General features: G+C 36.3%; 1 protein-coding gene across 3 annotated transcripts; it reads left to right on the forward strand.

Annotated features, from left to right (window-relative positions):
- Positions 1-1,631: 1,631 nt before the first annotated feature.
- LOC104644876 (uncharacterized) lies at positions 1,632-19,972 on the forward strand. 3 transcript variants are annotated; one of them, XM_069292565.1, is made up of 9 exons: positions 1,632-2,148; positions 2,699-2,815; positions 16,384-16,698; positions 16,946-17,187; positions 17,581-17,673; positions 17,779-17,880; positions 18,340-18,429; positions 18,538-18,663; positions 19,709-19,972. In XM_069292565.1, exons 3-9 carry the CDS (start codon positions 16,386-16,388, stop codon positions 19,748-19,750), a joined length of 1,008 nt encoding a protein of 335 aa, XP_069148666.1. In that variant the 5' UTR covers positions 1,632-2,148; positions 2,699-2,815; positions 16,384-16,385; the 3' UTR covers positions 19,751-19,972. The 3 variants fall into 3 exon arrangements, with proteins under 3 accessions (XP_069148666.1, XP_069148665.1, XP_010314005.2); XM_069292564.1 differs by lacking the exon at positions 1,632-2,148 and having other exon boundaries at positions 2,539-2,815; XM_010315703.4 differs by lacking the exons at positions 1,632-2,148; positions 2,699-2,815 and having other exon boundaries at positions 15,847-16,698.
- The last annotated feature ends 1,564 nt before the right edge of the window (positions 19,973-21,536 follow it).

Here is a 21,536-nt window from a genome sequence, read left to right on the forward strand (position 1 = left end):
CACAATATAATTAAATGGATTTGTAACACCCTCCTTGGATGTTTATAGATATTGTGCCTCGTTAAAATGTTACTAGGAAAAATCAAGTGAAAAAAGTCTAGTGAAGGAAAAAAGGTGCATACATATTGTAATACGCTTTGAATATTATCTCATTAAGAACCTTACCAGAAAAAATCCAATGAAACAAAACATTTGTTATGAAAAAAAGTGTACATCGCGTATTTTACTCCCCCTGATAAAAACTTTATTTGATGTCTCGGAGACGAAGAATTCCAATCTTATATCTTAACTTCTCAAATGTGGACATTGACAATGAATAAATCTGCAAGATTAGCACTCAAACAAATCCGTTGAACATTTATCTCACCGTTTTGTTGAAGATCATGTGTGAAAAAGAACTTAATTAGATAAAGTATGTATTGTTTGGTCTCCTTCGATATATTCTCCTTTAATTGAGTTGTGCAAGCAGCATTATTTTCATACAATATTGTTGAAGTCTTTGTTTGCACATTAAGACCGCACAACTGCAAAATGTGTTGAGTCATTGATCTCAACTATACACACTCTCGACTGGCTTCATGAATGATTATTATCTCTGCATAATTTGAAGAAGTAGAAAATGTCGTGTGTTTCATCGAGCGTCATGATATAACTATAGCTCCATATGTGAATAAATAGCATGTCTGAGATCAAACTTTATGTGTGTCACGATCTGAGCCTACACCCTGCACGTGGTTGGAGCTCGAGAACCATTCTCTGCCTTTAAACAAACCCTCATCCTGGCTGACTACAAGTAGAAGACTAACTCAAGCATACACAAGTAACAAATTGGAAGAAGTGTTTAAAAATAATTTACTAAATCTCAAAACTGAATTAGATATACTGAGTTTGAAACATAAGTTTTAAATAAAAAATCTGAAATTGAAAGAATCTCCAAAACTGTATATTTATGAAGCCTCTACTATACAAAGATGAGTATTGGGGCAGGACCCACAACTCCTCAAAAGAACTACTACTAACAAATAATAAAACTAAAGTACTCTGAAAGTAAGGAGGTCTCACTCATAAGTGTTACACCCAATTTTGATCGACCTTTAACCATTTTTTAGGAATGTATTCGGCTAAATACATATTCTAAAGTTTATTTTAAGATTAGAATTTCAGTCGATTTTGTATGAAAATTATATATTTTAGTATGTTTACTTTATAAATTTATTGCAAATATTATTTATATAGTTTAAAATTATTAATAAATGTCGAATGTTTTAAAATTCAAGTGATTTTCAGTATGTTAATATATGTAGTATTTTTATTAAATAACATTTTTTTTAAATTTCCTCAAAATTATTTAAATTCTAGCCTAACTTATTCTAATTCCTTTCAATTCTAGCCTATCTAATTTCAATTTTATTTTAATTATAGTCACTTCTTTCATTTCAATTCTAGCCAATGTTGTCACAATTTTGAACATTCCAATCTAATTTCAACACTTCATCTATTAATCTCATTCTTCCATTTATTTCAATAAATCTAAAATTAAATTCTAACCCTACGTATTAATTGATTCAAGGGTCTAGATTAAACCCCCATCTCTATATTTCAAAGACTCCTACACCTAAAAAATTTTCTCTCTTCTCCTCACCCTCTCTCTGCCTCCCTCCTCTCTTCAAGGGTCTAGATTAAACCCCCATCTCAAAAAATATAAATACAGTAATTTCCTCAATACAATGAGTTGTTGATCTGGGCCTACATGGAACTCAATTACATCCTCTTATAAGGTTTAAAAAAGATGGATCTACCAATGATCAAGCACCAAAAGAAGGTTTTGAAGTATAAATCAAAAAAGAAGTAGCAAAAGACAAAGAGGTTGTTGTTGTTGTTGCTACAGCAAAACAACAAAAGGAAGCAGAGATAACAGAGAATATTGGGACCATGTCTCAACGGTTTAATATGTGTTTGGTGATAGACCGACCACACACATAAGCGACTGTGTGATGTGTTAGGTGATCTATCAAACACATGGTGATCAATTAGAATGGTCAGGACTACGTTCAACAAAAAAGATCGGGTGCCTCAGAAAAAGTACTCATTCACATCAACCATTGTGTGGAAATAGGATGCACTCCTATCAATATTCATATTTCTCTAGTAAGAAAAAAAATTCCATATATTAACTCCTTTTATTTATTTGATTCAAAATACTTATTTTATGATTGAACTTTTAAAAATATAAATACATAAGTTCCCCCAATACGAATGAGAGTTGGTTGATATGCCTGTATCTTCTCCTATGGTTACAACTACACAACGAAAAGAGGTTGTTGATCACTACAAAAAAGCACCTAAATCGTGGGGGTTTCAAAGCGGAGGTTAGCTACAAATCCCACATATTACATTAAATAACGGGGGTTTAATAGCTGACGGAAAATAAAAATATTTAGCGGGATTTAAAACCCCTAAAGAAAAATTTAAGTAAATACCGAGAGTTTAAACATTTGCTATTTCAGAATATATTTTTTATTTCACAATATAAGATATATATTTTTTATTTATGAAATACAAATACTCACAACTTTTGGAAATAAATAATTTAATAAAAAGTTATTTTTACTTTAAATTGCAAAACACAAAATAAACCCAACTTTAGGAAACTTCCAAATTATCTCTCTCACTGTCACACTTCTCTCACTGTCACAAGCACCTCCGACGTCTAGCGGTACTTCTCCGTCGTCACCATCGCACTCCTCCGGCGTCTCCTCACAGCTCTATAAACTTCAGCTACTCACGAGATTCAAAAGGGGATAGGTGTTGTAAGGTAATGTTTTCCACTTATCACCTCTTTGAATAATGAACCAGCCTCATATTTTTGGATTTTCTCATCTGAATCTTCACAAATTATACAAATTATTGCTTGTATTTACTATGTAAGCTTGTTTTTTTGCTGTTTGTATAGATGCATGGAGGTAAAATTAGGTCAATATTGTTGTATTAGTCTTGAAGGAAAAATTCAAAATATTAAATTTGAACATGTATTTTGTGGTAGAATAAGTTTTATTTTGTTCTAAGTTTGGCAATAATGACAAATTTTTCGAGGCATTTTGTGTCTACAGATTCTTGTCTCAATCGTGTTGCTTAACAGGTGGCTTGTTTCTTTGTAAAATTTGTCTTCTCTGTCAATCCTTGTTTATGCATAAGGTGTATATAGTTTCTCTTTGTTTAGCTGCTACATATGCCCTCGATTTCACTTATCAGCAAATGTTTTTTTTATTAACTGTGGTAGGTTAGTTTAGCTACACAACCAAGTCCTTGTTTAACTTTCAGTGATAGTGTCACGACCCAAAACGAGCCGCGAGTGACACCCACACTTATCCTCCTAGGTGAGCGAACCAACAAATCTAAACCCCAACATTTACCAGTATATAAATTATGAGTAGTAAAAATACTGCGGAAGATCCAAAACTTATTAACGTAATCAATTAAATAAACTTCTAAAGTTTAATATTTATTAATCCCAAAATCTGGAAGTCATCACATCAAGAACATCTATCCTCAAATTCCTAAATCTAAGAGTATTTAAGAAGCTAAAATAAGTAAAAAAAATGGTTCATGTTCGAACTTCAAAGACATCAAGACGGGAGGGAGAGAATCCAGTCCGAGCTAGGAATAATAGCTCACCCTGAAATCTGATGTGCTGGAGACTGGATAGAGTTGAGGGCGAGTCGAAGTCGATGGTGCACTTACTGCACTCCACAAAATAACAAGAAGAAAATACAAGTAGGGGTCAGTACAAGGAACACGTACTGAGTAGGTATCATCGGCCAACTCAAAATAGAAAGCAATGTATATTGAATAATAATATAAAATCAACCACAATACTTAACAGGTGACAAGTACAAGAACCATTGGCAACAAATCCAAGCAAACCTATGAGGACTCAAGCCTCCACACCATACTCATTTGGGAAATAGGTTCTTCAAATTTGAGCATATTAACCTAATTCAAGATTCCTTCTCTTTATTATTATCGTGTCGGAACGTGACACTCCGATCCCATATACCGTGTCGGAACGTGACACTTCGATCCCCTAATACGTGTCGGAACGTGACACTCCGATCCCCTAATACATGTCGGAATGTGACACTCCGATCCCCTAATACGTGTCGGAACGTGACACTCCGATCCAATATTATCGTGTCAGAACGTGACACTCCGATCCATTTATCTCATTATTTTATTTCATCAAGTCTTCTTTATGTCAAGGCGTCATCTTAATAGAGAGGATTTAAGATTGAAGGTTCAACAATCTCATCATTCTAACCAACCACAACTGTACAATCAAAACATACAATCACACAATCAAGTACATAGAAGACTTTACAATACCACCCAATACATATTGATCGCTATTTAGAGTTTATCTATCACATAGAGATAAACCATAACCTACCTCCACCGAAGAATCGTGATCAAGCAAGCTACCTCCCCAATGCCTTTGAACCTTTCCAATCTGAAGTCTAAGTCACTTGCTTTCTTTTTCGTTCTCTCTCTCTCTCGCTTGTTCTCCCTTTCTGTTCTTTTTATTTTTCTTCTGCAGATTCTTTTTCTTTTACCCTAATTATCATATAATCCATTATGATAAAAGTAACCCACTATTTATTTCCCTATTATCATCTTTAACCTCCAAGTAAATAAATTATTGAACTTACCCCATTAATTTCATAATTATAATCATGATTAGTCTAAAACACCCATTTAAATTTTAGCGGAAATCCGACCCAGGGCTGAGTTACGCAGCTTGTGACGGTCCGTCGTATCTATGACGGTCCGTTCTGCAGGTCCGTCACAAAGTTCAGAGAGTTAAATTCTGTAGTGAGGTTACGCAACTTGTGACGGTCCGTCATATCTACGACGGTTCGTGCTGTAGTATCGTCGTGAAGTTCAGAGAATCGATCCCAGTACCCAGATTTCAGAGTTGAACTATTTTGGAACGAGGACCCTCGATGCACCGTCATGCCTATGACGGTTCGTCCTACCTGTTGTCGAGGGTAATGAGGAGAGCAGCAGAAGAAATTATACAAGTATGGGATGACGGAGTCCATCACGGTCCGTCGTGACCATGACTGTCCGTCGCGTGATCCGTCGACCCAGTCAATTTTTATCAATAATAGTTCTACTGCTCGAACCGACTAAACAGGTTGTTACAATAGATACCAATTTACCCATCGTTCGTCTTCGAACGATCACAGGAAGAAAAGCAAGAGCGAGAAAGAGTACCTGAATCTGTAAAAAGATGTGGATATCTTTCTTGCATATTAGCCTTATTCTCCCAAGTGGACTCTTCAACTGGCCGATTCTTCCACTGAACCTTGATAGATGCAATCTCATTTGATCTCTACTTGCGGACCTCTCTATCTAAAATAGCAACAGGCTCCTCCTCATAAGACAAATTCTCATCAAGAAGAACTGAATCCCAACGAATAATGTAGTTTCCATCCCCATGGTATTTTTTCAGCATAGACACATGAAATACCGGGTGCAATCCTGAGAGTCCTGGAGGCAATGCCAATTCATAAGCCACTTTCCCCACGCGCTTCAAAACTTCAAATGGACTAATATACCTCGGAATAAGCTTACCTCGCTTCCCAAACCGCATCACCCTTTCATGGGTGAAACCTTTAGCAAGACTTGTTCACGCTCCATAAAATCCAAGTCCCTAACCTTTTGATCTGCATATTCTTTCTACCTATTCTAAGCTGCTAGAAGCTTCTCCTGAATGAATTTTACTTTATCTAACGATTCCCTCAAAAGATCGGTACCCCATGGTCTCACCTCAAATGCATCAAACCAACCAATGGGAGACCTACATCTCCTCCCATACAGTGCCTCAAATGGGGCCATATCAATACTTGAGTGATAGCTATTATTGTATGAAAACTCTGCTAAGGGTAAGAAGTTATACCAATGACCACCAAATTCTATCACACATGCACAAAACATATCCTCCAACACCTGAATCGTTCGCTCAGACTGACCATCGGTCTGATGGTGAAATGCAGTACTAAGATCCAACCTAGTACCTAATTCAGCATGTAATGTTCTCCAAAACTTATAAGTAAATTGCGTACCTCTATCTGATTTGATGGAAAGTGGAACTCCATGCAATCGAAAAATTTCTGAGATATAGAGTTTGGCTAACTTCTCTGCATTGTAAGTCACCTTGACCAGAATGAAGTGAGCAGACTTAGTTAATCTGTCAACAATTACCCACATAGAATCAAACTTACCCAATGTCTTTGGAAGACCAACCACAAAATCTATTGCAATTCTTTCCCATTTCCATTCAGGAATGGGCATTTTCTGAAGTGTTCCTCCGGGCCTCTGGTGTTCATACTTTACCTGCTGACAATTTGGGCACTGGGCAACAAAATCAACAATGTCACGCTTCATTGTACTCCACCAAAAATGTTTCTTTAGGTCACGATACATCTTGGTTGCACCAGGATGTATAGAGTACCTTGAACTATGAGCCTCTGTAAGAATAGTGTGAATCAAATTATCAACACGGGGCACACATACCCTTCCCTTAATTCTTAAAACGCCTTTCTCATCAATTATTGCCTCTTTAGACTCTCCTCGTAATACCATATCTCGAATTTGGCTCAGCTTCTCATCGGTAACCTGTTTTCCCTTAATCTTGTCAAGAAAAGAAGATCTTGCCTCCACACAGGCCAAGAATCCTCCCTCCTCTAGTACTCCCAGCCTCATAAAGTCATTAGCCAGAGTCTGAACCTCTCTAGCGAATGGGCGTCTAGAAACCTGTAAGTGGGCTAGACTTCCCATGCTCCCTGCTTTCCTACTTAAAGCATCTGCCACAACATTAGCTTTTCATGGGTGATACAAAATAGTAATATCATAGTCCTTCAGTAGTTCCATCCACCTTTTATGCCTCAAATTCAAATCTTTCTGAGTAAAAACATACTGTAAACTACGATGATATGTATAGACTTCACACTTGACCCCATATAGATAATGTCTCCATTGCTTTAATGCAAACACAACTGCAGCCAACTCCAAATCATGGGTCGGATAGTTATGTTCATGCACTTTTAATTGCCTCGAAGCATAAGCAATTACATTCCTCTCCTGCATTAGCACTGCACCCAAGCCAGAATAAGATGCATCACAGTAAACAATGAAATTCTTACCTTCTACTGGCAAGGTAAGAATTGGTGCAGTAGTCAACAAGGTCTTGAGGTTCTGGAAGCTTTCTTCACATTCATCTGACCATACAAATGGAACGTTCTGCTTAGTCAAATTTGTCAATTGGGAAGCAACAGAAGAGAATCCCTTGACAAATCGACGGTAATAGCTAGCTAAACCAACAAAGCTCCTTACCTCTGTATCATTAGTAGGTCTTACCCAACTCTTCACTGCTTCAATCTTAGAAGGATCCACCATCACTCCGTCCTTAGAAACCACGTGCCCCAAGAAGGACACTGAATCTAGCCAAAACTCACACTTGGAGAATTTGGCATAAAGCCTTTCCTCCTTCAACAATTCCAATACAATTTTCGAATGCTCCTCATGTTCTTTCCTGCTCTTTGAGTATATCAGTATATCATCAATAAATTTAATAACAAAGAGATCCAGATATGGCTTAAAAATCCCGTTCATCAGGCTCATGAAAGTAGCCGGGGCATTCGTAAGCCCAAAAGACATTACTAAGAATTCATAATGCTTATACCTGGTTTGAAAAGCAGTCTTTGGCACATCTGCTGCCCATATTTTCAATTGATGATAACCAGATCTCAAATCAATTTTTGAGAAGGTACAAGCACGTTGTAATTGATCGAACAAATCATTAATGCGAGGAATAGGATACTTGTTCTTAATAGTTACCTTATTCAGTTGCCTGTAGTCTATGCACATCCGAAAACATCCATCCTTCTTCTTCACAAATAAACAGGAGCACCCCAAGGGGATGCACTTGGTCTAATAAAACCTTTACCTAACAACTCCTGAAGTTGGGCCTTTAAGTCCCTTAACTCAGCTAGAGCCATTCTATAAGGGGGTATGAAAATGGGGCGAGTACCCGGCTCCATATCAATACAAAAATCAATATCCCTATCTTGTGGCATACCAGGAAGGTCTGCAGGGAACACATATAGAAACTCATGGACTATCGAGACAGACTCAATCGAAGGTACTTGGGAAGTATCTTCCCTGAGATGTGCCAAGAAAGCTAAACAACCCTTACTAACCATTCTCTTAGCACGAAGAAAAGAGATGATATGAACTGGAGTGGAAATATAGTCACCCTCCCACACTAGCGGATCTGTCCAAGGCTTGGCCAATGTCACAGTTTTAGCATTACAATCAAAGATTGCAAAATTTTGAGAAAGCCAAGTCATACCCAGAATAACATCGAAATGAACCATCTCTAGAATAATCAAATCTACATGAGTATTGCTCCCCACAAAAGTCACAAGACAAGACCTATACACCTTCTCAACTATCACAGACTCACCCACAGGAGTAGAGACACGAATACGCATGTTAAGCAAATCACAATATAAATCAAGACCAGTAGCAAAGGAGGAAGATACATATGAAAATGTGGATCGAGGATCAAATAATACAGAAGCCATGCAATCACAGACCAAAAGATTACCTGTGATAACAGCATCAGATGTCTCTACTTCAGACCTCCCGAGGAAAGCATAACAATGGGCCCTATCACCTGTCTGCCCGTTGCCCCTACCATGTTGTGCTGCAGTAGTTCCAACTTGCCCGCCACCCTGACTGATTTGATTACCACCATTACCTTGGCCACCACGTCCTCCAGAATGGCGGCCCCTACCATGACCACCTCTACCTCTAGCTATTGGGGGTTTGTAACTCTGTTTTGGACAATATTTCCTAATATGTCCAGTCTCTCCACACCCATAATAATTCCTGGAGTCAAGCATAGGTATTTGTGAGAATGACGAAGTCTAGGGATAACATCCAAACTCAAAAAAATGCTGACTGGTCTGCGATGGACCCCCAGCTACAGCCTGTAGTGAAGACTGAATAGAACGGGCTGGGTAACCTCCTGAACTCTGCCCTCTGGAGTAAGAACCACTAAACTAACCTCCCTTACGGAACTTCTTAGATGTCGACACCATGGTGAAGTCGTCTGGCTTCACCCCCTCCACTTCTATCACAAAATCAACCACTTCCTGAAAGGATTTTGCTGCAGCAGCTATCTGTAAGGCTGGGATCTACAAATCTGACCTCAATCCTTTCACAAAACGGTGAATCCGCTCTTGTGGACTGAAGTAAAGCTGGGTGGCATACCTCGATAGTGCACGAAATTTAGCCTCACAAGCAGTAACAAACATCCTGCCTTGCTCTAGGCTCAGGAACTCATCTCTCCTCTTGTCCCTCAAAGTCCGGGGTATATACTTCTCCATAAATAAGCTAGAGAATGATGCCCAAGTCATAGGTGGTGCCTGTGCTGGTTGACACTCAACATACGACCGCCACCACATTATGGCATTCCCCTGAAACTGGTAGGTCACAAACTCAACACCGTATCGTTCTACTATGTCCATCTTATGTAGCAGCTCATGACAATCAACCAGAAAATCATAGGCATCCTCAGATTCAACACCTTTGAAGACTGGAGGTTTCAACTTTAAGAATGTAGTGAAAATTTCATGCTGATCACTCGTCATTATAGACCCTGTAGTCAATCGAGGAAACGTGCCTGCTTCCAATGAGGCATCCATGAGGGGAGCCACAGCAGCTGCATGTTGTACTCCTGGAACCTGAGGTGCTGGTGCAGAAAACACTGGAGGTGTCTGGCCCTGATCAGATAACCCGCTAAGATAAGTAAGACCTGGTTAATCATCTCTGGGGTAGGCTGGGGTGGTAATTCCTCATCTTGAACCTGCTCGTTTTCCCCTTCTTTACCCTCTCTCACTACATCATCAGTCGTTAGAGGAGTCATCGCCCTATTACTAGCTGAACCAGGTGTTTGTCCTCTACCCCTAGAGGGCGTTCTCCTGCGACCTCTACCACGGCCTCTTGCCACTTCTCCTCCTCGAGCTACAGCCCCAATGGTTGGCTCAGTCGCACCCTGTCTTGCCGGTGTTGGTGTTGGTACAGTTGTTGCTCTAGCTCTAACCATCTGCGAAATAGAGTGAGGATGTCAGATACCAATTTTTATCACCTAGCTACCAATTGGATCCAAGTAATAGCACGAAAGAAAGAAAGAATGGAGTTTTCCTAAAGTCCTATAGCCTCTCAAAGAAAAGTAAGGGCGTCCCCCTACCGTTCCTCAAGACTCTACTAGACTCGTTCTTGTGTGATGAGACCAACAAACCTAACGCTCTGATAGAATGTTTGTCACGACCCAAAACGAGCCGCGAGTGGCACCCACACTTATCTTCCTAGGTGAGCGAACCAACAAATCTAAACCCCAACATTTACCAGTATATCAATTATGAGTAGTAAAAATACTGCGAAAGATCCAAAACTTATTAACGTAATCAATTAAATAAACTTCTAAAGTTTAATATTTATTAATCCCAAAATATGGAATCATCACATCAAGAACATCTATCCTCAAATTCCTAAATCTTAGAGTATTTAAGAAGCTAAAATAAGTAAAAAAAAAAGGTCCATGTCTGAACTTCAAAGACATCAAGACGGGAGGGAGAGAATCCAGTCCGAGCTAGGAATAATAGCTCACCCTGAAATCTGATGTGCTGGAGACTGTCTAGAGTTGAGGGCGAGTCGAAGTCGATGGTGCACTTACTACACTCAACAAAACAACAAGAAGAAAATACAAGTAGGGGTTAGTACAAGGAACACGTACTGAGTAGGTATCATCCGCCAACTCAAAATAGAAAGCAATATATACTGAATAATAATATAAAATCAACCACAATACTTAACAGGTGACAAGCAACAAGTACAAGAAGCATTGGCAACAACACCAAGCACACCTATGAGGACTCAAGCCTCCACACCATACTCATTTGGGAAATAGGTTCTTCAAATTTGAGCATATTAACCTAATTCAAGATTCCTTCTCTTTATTATTATTTTGTTGGAACGTGACACTCCGATCCCCTAATACGTGTCGGAACGTGACACTCCGATCCATTTATCTCATTATTTTATTTCATCAAGTCTTCTTTATGTCAAGGCGTCATCGTAATAGAGAGGATTTAAGATTGAAGTTTCAACAATCTCATCATTCTAACCAACCACAACTATACAATCAAAACATACAATCACATAATCAAGTACATAGAAGACTTTACAATACCACCCAATACATATTGATCGCTATTTAGAGTTTATCTATCATATAGAAATAAACCATAACCTACCTCCACCGAAGAATCGTGATCAAGCAAGCTACCTCCCCAATGCCTTTGAACCTTTCCAATCTGAAGTCTAAGTCACATGCTTTCTTCTTCGTTCTCTCTCTCTCTCGCTCGTTCTCCCTTTATGTTCTTTTTATTTTTCTTCTGCAGATTCTTTTTCTTTTACCCTAATTATCATATAATCCATTATGATAAAAGTAACCCACTATTTATTTCCCTATTATCTTCTTTAACCCCTAAGTAAATAAATTATTGAACTTACCCACTAATTTCATAATTATAATCAAGATTAGGCCAAAACACCCATTTAAATTTTAGCGGAAATCCGACCCAGGGTTGAGTTACACAGCTTGTGATGGTCCGTCATATCTATGACGGTCCGTATTGCAGGTCCGTCACAAAGTTCAGAGAGTTAAATTTAGTAGTGAGGTTACACAACTTGTAACGGTCCGTCGTATCTACGACGGTTCGTGCTGCAGTTCCGTCGTGAATTTCAGAGAGTCGATCCCAGTACTCAGATTTCAGAGTTGAAGTGTTTTGGAACGAGGACCCTCGACGGACCGTCGTGCCTATGACGGTTCGTCCTACTTGTTGTCGAGGGTAATGAGGAGAGCAGCAGAAGAAATTACACAAGTATGGGACGACGGAGTCCATCACGGTCCGTCGTGACCATGACGGTCCGTCGCGTGATCCGTCGACCCAGTCAGTTTTTATCAAAAATAGCTCTACTGCTCGAACCAACTAAACAAGTTGTTACAGATAGAGAAAATGTCTCTTCTCTTTCATTGGCATGAATTTCAAATTATGATCAGTTCAAAATTGACTCTGTGAAATGCCTATGCTTTTTGACTCTGGTGGCTGATTGAAATATGGGGCATTTGATAAATTCGAAGTTGGGTTGATTTTTACATGTTGCCCAAAGCTCAATGAGAAGGATGAATATGTGTATTATTCATTACGAATTTCAGTTTTATCTACTTAACATTGTAAATATAATTTGACTGGTTAGAAAAAGTTTTTCCTCACTTTTCTTAAGTTACGAACTATGCTGGGCATAGACACTTACCTGCAGTTGGCTTCTAAAAGTGATTTGATGATTTGAAAAAATTCTTTCTTTGTTAGTGGGAAACTCTATTTCACCATTCTACCTCTAATGGTTGGTTTAACAGAGTTAGAAATGTTTCAAATTGGTGTAAATACTCTTATTAGAGATGGGGGTGGGGTAATATCTATTAATGACGATGTTGGAACAGTCTGATTGTTGTATTCTTGTATTAGTTGATAAAGTCTATCTCATAGGAGTGACCTTGTGTAGTCTTCTATGTTTGCCTGTGATGTTTCAAGCCAATCTCTGCAACTTATTTGAGGGAAAGATGACTGATACTGCTAGTTAAGAACACCGCGTCCAAATCCTTGTACCATTCCGTCTCTTGCAGTACCTTTTGCACCTTAAACAGTTTCTATTTCAATTAATCCTGAACTTGAGGTCTCTCAAGAAGCAGAAGCAAGGTCATGATGAAAGGCAAATATAGAGGTAGATAAGAAATTATGCCTTCTGTTTGCATTCAGATGTTTCCTTGTATCAGACCTATCTTATTGGAGACTGACAAATGGGACTTATTCTGAACAAGGAGAATCTGAAGACACAGAGGAAGGGCACAGAAACTTCTGTAGATGAATGTTACATATAACCGGTTAGAAGTTCTAGTTGCAATCTTTTAGCAATTCAGAGATTTTGGACCAAGTTTGTGGTATACTAGTTAACCTATCAAAACACAGTGCATCTTATATCATGTTGTACAATGTCAAATCTTCTGTAATATCACTGTAAAGAAGGAGTTTGGAGTCTACATTTTTCTTCATAGACATTACCAAAGCAGACGACGAACTATAGTCTTATTGAAATGCTCTAGAATTGGCTCATTTGAGGGTCATATATTCTGTAAGAATATGAGCCTCCATACACCACTTTTAGTAATTGACAGTCAATCTATGCTTATAAGTTTTTACCTCACAGCAGTTCTGGTTTCTCATATGCAATATCAAGAATATGATGAAACCATAAAATGTTGGGCTTTCTAACTTATAAGCATATGTAAAGAATATTCAAAGACACTAATAAAAAATTTTCTGAAGGGTAAAAGAATAAAAATTCATGTTGAGTTTTCTGAAATTTTAGAAGTATGCCATTTTTTTATAATCAAAAAAGACGTCAGAGAGAAAAATCCAAAATTTTCAAATAGAGAAAAAATACACATTTTCTCTCAGATTGTTGTTCTCTAAATCACATCCACTTCCTGTGTTCATTATGTTTCGATTTTGGCATGCAAAAAGAAAACATTATGACCATTTCTGCATATACTCCATTTCTGCATTAGCTGATACATAAAATTGTTAAAATATCACTCTAACCTTATTATTTTCTCATGAAAATCTTATAGGTGATATTGTCTGCTAATTTTGTTTTTTCGATGGATAAATCTTGGATTAGGATGCCAAGGACCACAAAGGAATATCTGGTGGTTTGAATCAGTTTTTGGAATTTGCTTTTAAAAATAGAGCTATAGAAGATAGAATAAAATGTCGTGTCCTCAATGTTGTTTTGGAAAATGGCAGACTAGAGAGGTAGTATTTCATCATTTGATTTGCAAGCCATTTCCTCAATATTATGTCATTTGGGTTATGCATGGGGAAACAAGTGTGTTACAAAATTCTAAAAGCAGAGAGTTTACTCAGGATACACTGCCTCCAAAAAATCCTGTAGAACTATTGATTGACGAAGCATTTCATGGGTTTAGGCAAGAGAGATTTGATGTAGGTCCATCGCAAATAGTGACAGAAGAAGAGATATTAAAGGATATACCCACATCATATGACAAAGACTTTTTTGAGTTGCTCAAAGATGGAAGGGAAGAATTGTATGAAGGGTCTAAGTACTCAAAATTAGAGTTTTTGTTAAAGTTATATCACATAAAGTGTTTGTCTAGTCTAAGTGACAAAGGAATTATTATGATATTGGATCTACTCAGGGATGCCTTTGAATTTGCAAAGATCCCTGATTCTTTTTATGAGGCTAAGAAAACTATCAACAAGTTATGTCTTGATTATGTTAAGATTGATGTTTGTCCAAATGATTGCATGTTGTATTGGGAGATGATGTTAATGAGGAAACATGCAAGCATTGTCATACTTCGAGATGGAAGCTTGATGAGAAGAATACAAACATTAAAGTGGTTGCTAGGGGTAAGAAGAAAAAAAAGAGACCTGCAAAAATGTTGCGTTACTTCCCATTAAAACCAAGATTACAAAGACTGTTCATGTGCTTTAAGATGGCAGAACATATGAGGTGGCATACGGATGGTGGTAACAAAGATGGTATTTTAAGGCATCCTAGATATGGTGAGGCATGGAAGAGATTTGATACAACTTATCCAAAATTGGCTTTTGAATCTCGAAATGTTCGATTAGGGTTAGCTAGTGATGGTTTCAATCCCTTTGGAGCGATGAGTACTAATAATAGCATTTGGCCTGTAATTTTGGTTCCATATAACCTACCACCTTGGTTGTGCATGAAACAACCAAATTCTATTCTATCAATGATCATTCCAGGTCCACGAATGGTGGGAAATAACATAGATGTATACTTACAACCACTTATTAAGGAGTTGAATGAGTTGTGGAGTGAAGGTGTACAGACTTTTGATTCATCAAAGAATGAAATTTTTAGAATGTGGGCAGCTTTTATGTGGACAATTAGTGATTTTTCGGGACTCGGTATCTTATCTGGTTGGAACACATATACCGGTTTTGCATGTCCATCTTGTAATTTTGACATGAAAACTTGTCGACTTACTCATAGTAGAAAGTGGTGCTTTGTTGGTCATCGTCGATTTTTGGCAAGAAATCATAAATTCAGATTAATGAGGAATCATTTTGATGGAACTGTAGAAGAAAGAAACCCCCCCCCCCCAAAAAAAAGTTATCTTGATTTGATATTTTGCAACAAGTGACAAATATTAATGTTACATTTGGAAGACAAGAAAAGTTGAATGATAAAATAAAAAGAAAAAGAAAAAAAATAGACAAAGAAGTGTGGGTGAATCCAGTTATTGAATCCAGATATAGAAGACACAATCTCTGATGATATAAAGTTTTTAGCACAAGGTCCAGTGCCATATGCAAGAAGATTCACTGCTTATAACATTAATGGGTTCAAATTTTGAACTGTGTCAAGAGAACAAGGATTGAAAACTCAAAATAGTGGAGTTTTTCTTATGTCTAACACTTCTTGCGTTGCATCTAGTGCTGATAGAAATGCAAGACAAACAGATTTGCCATATTATGGGAAGTTGGAAGATATTATTGAGCTTAACTATTATGGAAATTTCAGGGTTGTGCTTTTCAAATGCAAGTGGGCTGACACTACTCGAGATAGAGGCAAGCAGATTTGCCATATTATGGGAAGTTGGAAGAGATGTTTGGAACTTTAATTGTGTCAATTTTTCTAAATTGATTCACACCGGTGATCGTGAGGATGATGATCCTTACATTGAAGCATCACAAGCAAATATGGTTTTCTATGTTGATGATGAAACAGATAAAGAATGGAGTGTAGCTATACATTTACAACCAAGAGATGTGTTTGACATGGGACAAGTTGATAAAGAAGAGATATTTGAGAATGAGCCCTACCAACAACAAGAATTTGAAATTTTTTTCGATGTTGATTATGGAAATGTCCAAATCTCAACATAGGAGCATATGCCTGAACACACATAGCATGCTTTTTAGTTTTGGTGTAAAGGAAAAACTATTTGTATATGCTAATCACATCACTCTTTTATTAAGATTTGAACTTTTCATGTGTGTATGGATGTGGATACAAATTTCTTATGAAAATCTGCAGTCTTATAACTGGATGAACCAGTAATCTTTACAAGTATTGCAATAACAGTATTTTTTTAAAGAATTTCTGATTTATCTTATCTTTGGTTTATTGTAGAAATGGCAAAGACCAAGCGCTGGCAGAACTTGCAAAACTCAGTTCAAACAAAACCTACATTGTCAGTTCAGCCCAACGCACAACCAACCACATCACAATCGATTTCATCAGTTCAGGCGAAAAAACAGATGACTTCCTCAGTTCAGGCTACATCACAGCCGGTTCAGTCAACTCAGGCTGCATCACAGTCTATTTCCTCAAATCAGGCTGTATCACATTCGACTTCATCAAGTCAGGACGAATCACAACCAAAATCATTTAAGAAGCGTGTTGTTGGACGTGAGTCTACGAAGTATTGGACGGTAGAAGCAATAGGTAAAATTTACACTTCTGCTTTCTTTTTCATCTTTTTTTCTTCATCTCCATTTGTCTTGTTTTTCTTCTTCTTGTTAGAGGGGCTTGTCCTATTTTTCCCCTCACTTTTCATCTTCTTTTCTACCTACTCCCTTCATTTTAATCATAAAGTGAAAAAAATACAAGTTTCTTGGTTTTCCCTCAATGTCTTGATGATTGGTTGGAAAATTGAACATGTTTTCATTTTATATCATTTTCACTATTCCAGATTCAGAAGGAAACAAAAAAAAACTCAAAGTGAAAGTCAAAGAAGTGCTAAATTTATCTGGAGAAGATCGTATTGTTGTCAATTTTGACTACCTGGATTTTCCATTTGGAGAAGCACAACCCCTTCTTTCTGGTTTTTGTGGAATTTTAGCTGCTGATTCGTCCTTATTTCCAATGCACTTTGACAAATGGCCAAATATGCCTATGTCATACTTCGATGGCGTCTTTGATCAAATCATAGTGGTATAAACTCTATATTCTAAATACTATACTTATATTCTTTTCTCGAATCTTTATATTTAAATTTAATAGGTAAGCTAACTAGTGTTTATTATTGAAGCCTCGATTTTTTTTTTTGACAACCAACTTAGCTGCTCGATGATATGTTTATAACTGTATTTCAAAGAAGTGGAGTGCAAATAGGTTGGACATATGGAAAGTGTTCAGTGATCCACCTAAAAGCAAAACTCAGATTATGGATAATGTTCCACCTGGAATTCCAAGAGATCAGTGGACTTATTATGTTAATTATCGTTATAAAAAAGAAACACAGCTATATATTTAATTATTTTAAGTAGTATGTGTAGTCATATAATTAATTTCTAATGATTGAATTTCGTGTATCTTTTTTGTTAGGAAATGTGCAACAGAAATGCTGAAAGTCGAAAGAAACAAATCATTCCACACACAGGTGGATCCAAAGCTAACTCTAGAAGAAGGGCTGAAATGGTCAAAGATTTTAGTTCTTTTCATTTTATTTAGTTATTAAGATGACTTATTTTGTAATTATGTTTAATTAGTTAAGTTATTCTAAGTTGATTGTTTTGCTTATAGATGGCTGAGACCGGTCAAATGCCTGGACGAGCAGAACTTTATCTTGCTACTCATAAGAATGTAGATGGAGCATATATAAATGAAGCAGCAAAAGTTATCTGTGTAAGTTAGTTAATGGGGGAAATAATAGCACTCCAGTTCCTTGGTTGTGTCAAGTCTGTCCCTATTCTATTAACAAGTTAAGTCAAGCAATTTATGTTTAGTCTCTTATTTATTTTAAACCTGAGATTCTCTGTTAATATTTTCGTCATTGCTATTGTTCAAATCAGTTTGATGGTGCCTTGTTTAGTATAGTGTGCTGTCATTTTGAAGTGATTTAAAATCCTTGCTTGAGTAAATGATTTAAAATTATGTCTCACTAATTATCTCTCACTTGGATTGAATATATGCATGTACTTTGCTTGTTTTATGAATGCTAAACTCAGGAGTAAAGGAATTCCTAACTCAGGAATATGTGAATGCACTTTGATTATATTTAGGTAATACATGTTTGTTCTCAATTACTTTTTCAAATTTTGATAAAGTGTTCTGTGTGTGTACTATACTCGGGAAAAAATTCAGCAAACTATGAGTCAAAGCACTGTGGATGAGTCTATAATATCGCCAGATGATGCAGTTGGAAAAATTCTAGGAAAAGAGCACTCTGGAAGGGTAAGGTGTTTGGGATTAGGAGTTGTTCCCACTAGATTTTTTAAACAAGCAAGACCTCGATTCAGCGGTATGAATGCTTCGAGTGTTTCATGTCCATCCAATTGCTAGGAGAACTACAATAAATTGTTGAATTCTCACATTCAAATGATGGCTGCTTTCAAGTCATATATGATAATGAAAGAAGGGGCATTACCAAAACAATTTGTAGGGTTATTTGCTCCTACTACTACAATGGTAAATATAACGTTTACATTCTCTCTTCTTCAATGACGTTATTTATATATCAGATTTGTTCGTTTAGTTTACATCAAATGCTAATTGAAAAACAAATGCTAGTGCATCAAATGCTAATTGAAAAACAATTCTACATTTGCATGGCTACTCCTAGTGCATAATGTGCAGCAAATTGGCCTTTACTGTCCAATATTTGTAAATGGAGATGATTTTCCTTTTGAGCTTCTTGTGCAACATTATGTACTCTTATGGAAATACACAACAACCTAATTTATAGTCCATGAAGAGTTTTCTTCTGGCGTCTAAACGACAAGTTCGTATTTACTTTGCATTGTTCTTGTTGTTGACTTCTTTTCCTTAGCATGCCGAGTAACATCAGGTAAATCATAGGATGTGTGTAACCCTTTGGACTTTCTGCTCCTTCTTGTTGGTGCTTTATGCAATTAGATAGCTATGCTTATGTGTGCACCCAATAGTGTGGTCTACTGGTCGATTGGGGGAGGGGGGAGGAAATCATTGGAAATTAGGGTTCAAATGTCAATAGAGACAAGAAACATTAGGTGATTTCTTCTCATTCCCAAAGTCTTGGTAGGCAGAGGTTAGCAAGTACTCGGTGAAATAGTCAAGTTTGCATAAGTTGATCCAGGTACTGTCAGAAGGCAAGAAAGAAAAAAAATAGCTATTGTACGTATGCATATTTGCACATATGCAGATATGTACTACTATTGTTATTTGTTGAGGTCGAATCCGTTTTAGGATTTGTGATTTTGATATCCTTAAATGCAATCATGCTAGGAGTATTTCCGCATAAACTCATCTGAATTGCTTGGTCTTGTTGTACTTGCAAAGACAATTCATATCTCTAAGCAAATTGGATGATTACATCTCCTATTTGTTAATGAGTGGCATTGGTATTTAGTTTCATAGTAGTGAATTTAGTATTGTTGTTCACATGCTTAGTGTTAGCTTACATTATTTCATATTTTATCGGAGTAAAAGTCTTGAGTTTGGATGAAGTCACTTACATGTGTATTTTCCTTTGCAGCCAGGTGATGTTAGTGATAGTAATCGTAGTGAACCCCGCTGAAGTTTCATGAACAACTGTAGATCCTTTCTTGAGTTTGGATGCTAGTGATCTAAAGTTTAAACAATTTTTTGTAGTGATTTGAAGTTCAAGTAAGTTTTTGTAGTGATTGAAAGTTTCTTGTAATAATATGGTTGAAGTGAATAACATGTTCCAATTAAGTTTGTAGAACTAATAGTACACTTTATGACATGCTTTTGTGGTGAACTATTGTGTTATTTCATATACTAATATGCCCTTTTATATTTGTCTATGTTAATTAATTAGTATTATTATTTAAATTTGAATATTTAATTTCCAGCAAATTTTTTAAAAAAGATACATTTCATAAATAGCAGGAGTTAAAACTCTTGTTAGTTTTAATGTATAATTCATGAATCGTGGGGTTTTTGACTCCCAGAGTATATAAATTGTTGGGGTTCAAAATCCTTGAATTTGTGCAATTATCAATTTGTGGGTTCAAAACCCCCGTTAGCAAACCCCCGCTACTGGTACCAGGGGTTGGAAAAAAACCCCTGCAACATAATTGTGGCACACCTAATTGTAGGAGTTTCTGCAACTGTCATAAAACTAAGTTGCGGGGGTTACTGACCTCTGGAATATGTAATTTTAACCCCCAGATTTTAAGTGTTTTTTTGTAGTGGATGTTGCTGCTGTAACACTAGAGGAGGGTGTTGGAGACAGCTTTACCGATGAACATGTAGGAGACAATGTGGTTCCTAAGTTGATGTACCACTGTCCGGATCTCAAGTTTCTTCCACCACCAGAGGAAGAAGATGAAGATATGTATGACTAATCGAAACTTTAATAATGTAATTTAGCATTTTTTTTTAAAAAAAAATTATGCATTGATGTGTTGAACTATCAACAATTGTGTACATTCAAGTTTTTGCTATATTTTATTTTATGAATATTTTGTTTTTTTTCTTTTGGTCTCAATATAATATATTACTTAATATTTTATATATTACCCGTTTTCAAAAGTATCACCTATTTTAACTTTTAGTATGTTTAAGAAAAGGAATTTTTTTTCTTTTTCTTATAACGCTTTAATTTTACATTTTCACGTGGTATATTTAAGATTGTAGAATTAGAAATTTTTTTTGTCCATTTGAAATAACTTTAATTTAGGATTACAAAGATAAAAAATATCATTATTTTTTTTATAATAAAAGGAATAATTACTGATGCACAATATGAAGAAAGTGATTGGTGTATTCGAAATAACTTAAAAAATGGAAACACTAAAGATAAATTATGTATCATGACTCTGGTTATAACTATGTATACAAATTTGAGTATTACGAAAACTAATTAATCACTTCTTCTAATATTGATACAAATTTATTTTAATCAATTATCTCTAGTTTGTAATCTCAAATACGTGCAATGAAAGTTTTTGAAGGTGAAAATCCTTCGATTTTTTCTTTATATAAATTGTAGTGTAATGTCACTTTTTTTGGCCACTTTATTTGTCATATTATTGTTTTACCTGTCTTTTGAGAAAGTATGTATTTTGATGAGTTATTAGCTGAAATCATCTTTTAATTATGACTCAAATGTAATTTACATCTTTATATTATTTAAGTGAGCAAAAGATATACTTATACTATACAAAAAATAACAAGAATCATCCTTCAATCTATTTTTGTTACTATACTAATTGAACCAATAAAAAAAATTTAGTCATGTCTTGCCATGACGAGAAGATCAAAGTTACCTAAAAATAATAAGGATATGGATAGGAAACAAATCTTTTATTCTCGAAATTTAAATTTTGCGTATTGTC

Source organism: Solanum lycopersicum, chromosome 12, assembly GCF_036512215.1.
Source record: "Solanum lycopersicum chromosome 12, SLM_r2.1".
Classification (NCBI taxonomy): Eukaryota; Viridiplantae; Streptophyta; class Magnoliopsida; order Solanales; family Solanaceae; genus Solanum; species Solanum lycopersicum.

Coding starts and splice junctions, on each gene's coding strand:
- LOC104644876 (XM_069292565.1), top strand. CDS start 16,386: ATGGCAAAGACCAAGCGCTGGCAGAACTTGCAAAACTCAGTTCAAACA. Junction 17,674..17,778: donor CTAGAAGAAGGGCTGAAATG/GTCAAAGATTTT, acceptor TTTTGCTTATAG/ATGGCTGAGACCGGTCAAAT. Junction 17,881..18,339: donor AAGCAGCAAAAGTTATCTGT/GTAAGTTAGTTA, acceptor GAAAAAATTCAG/CAAACTATGAGTCAAAGCAC.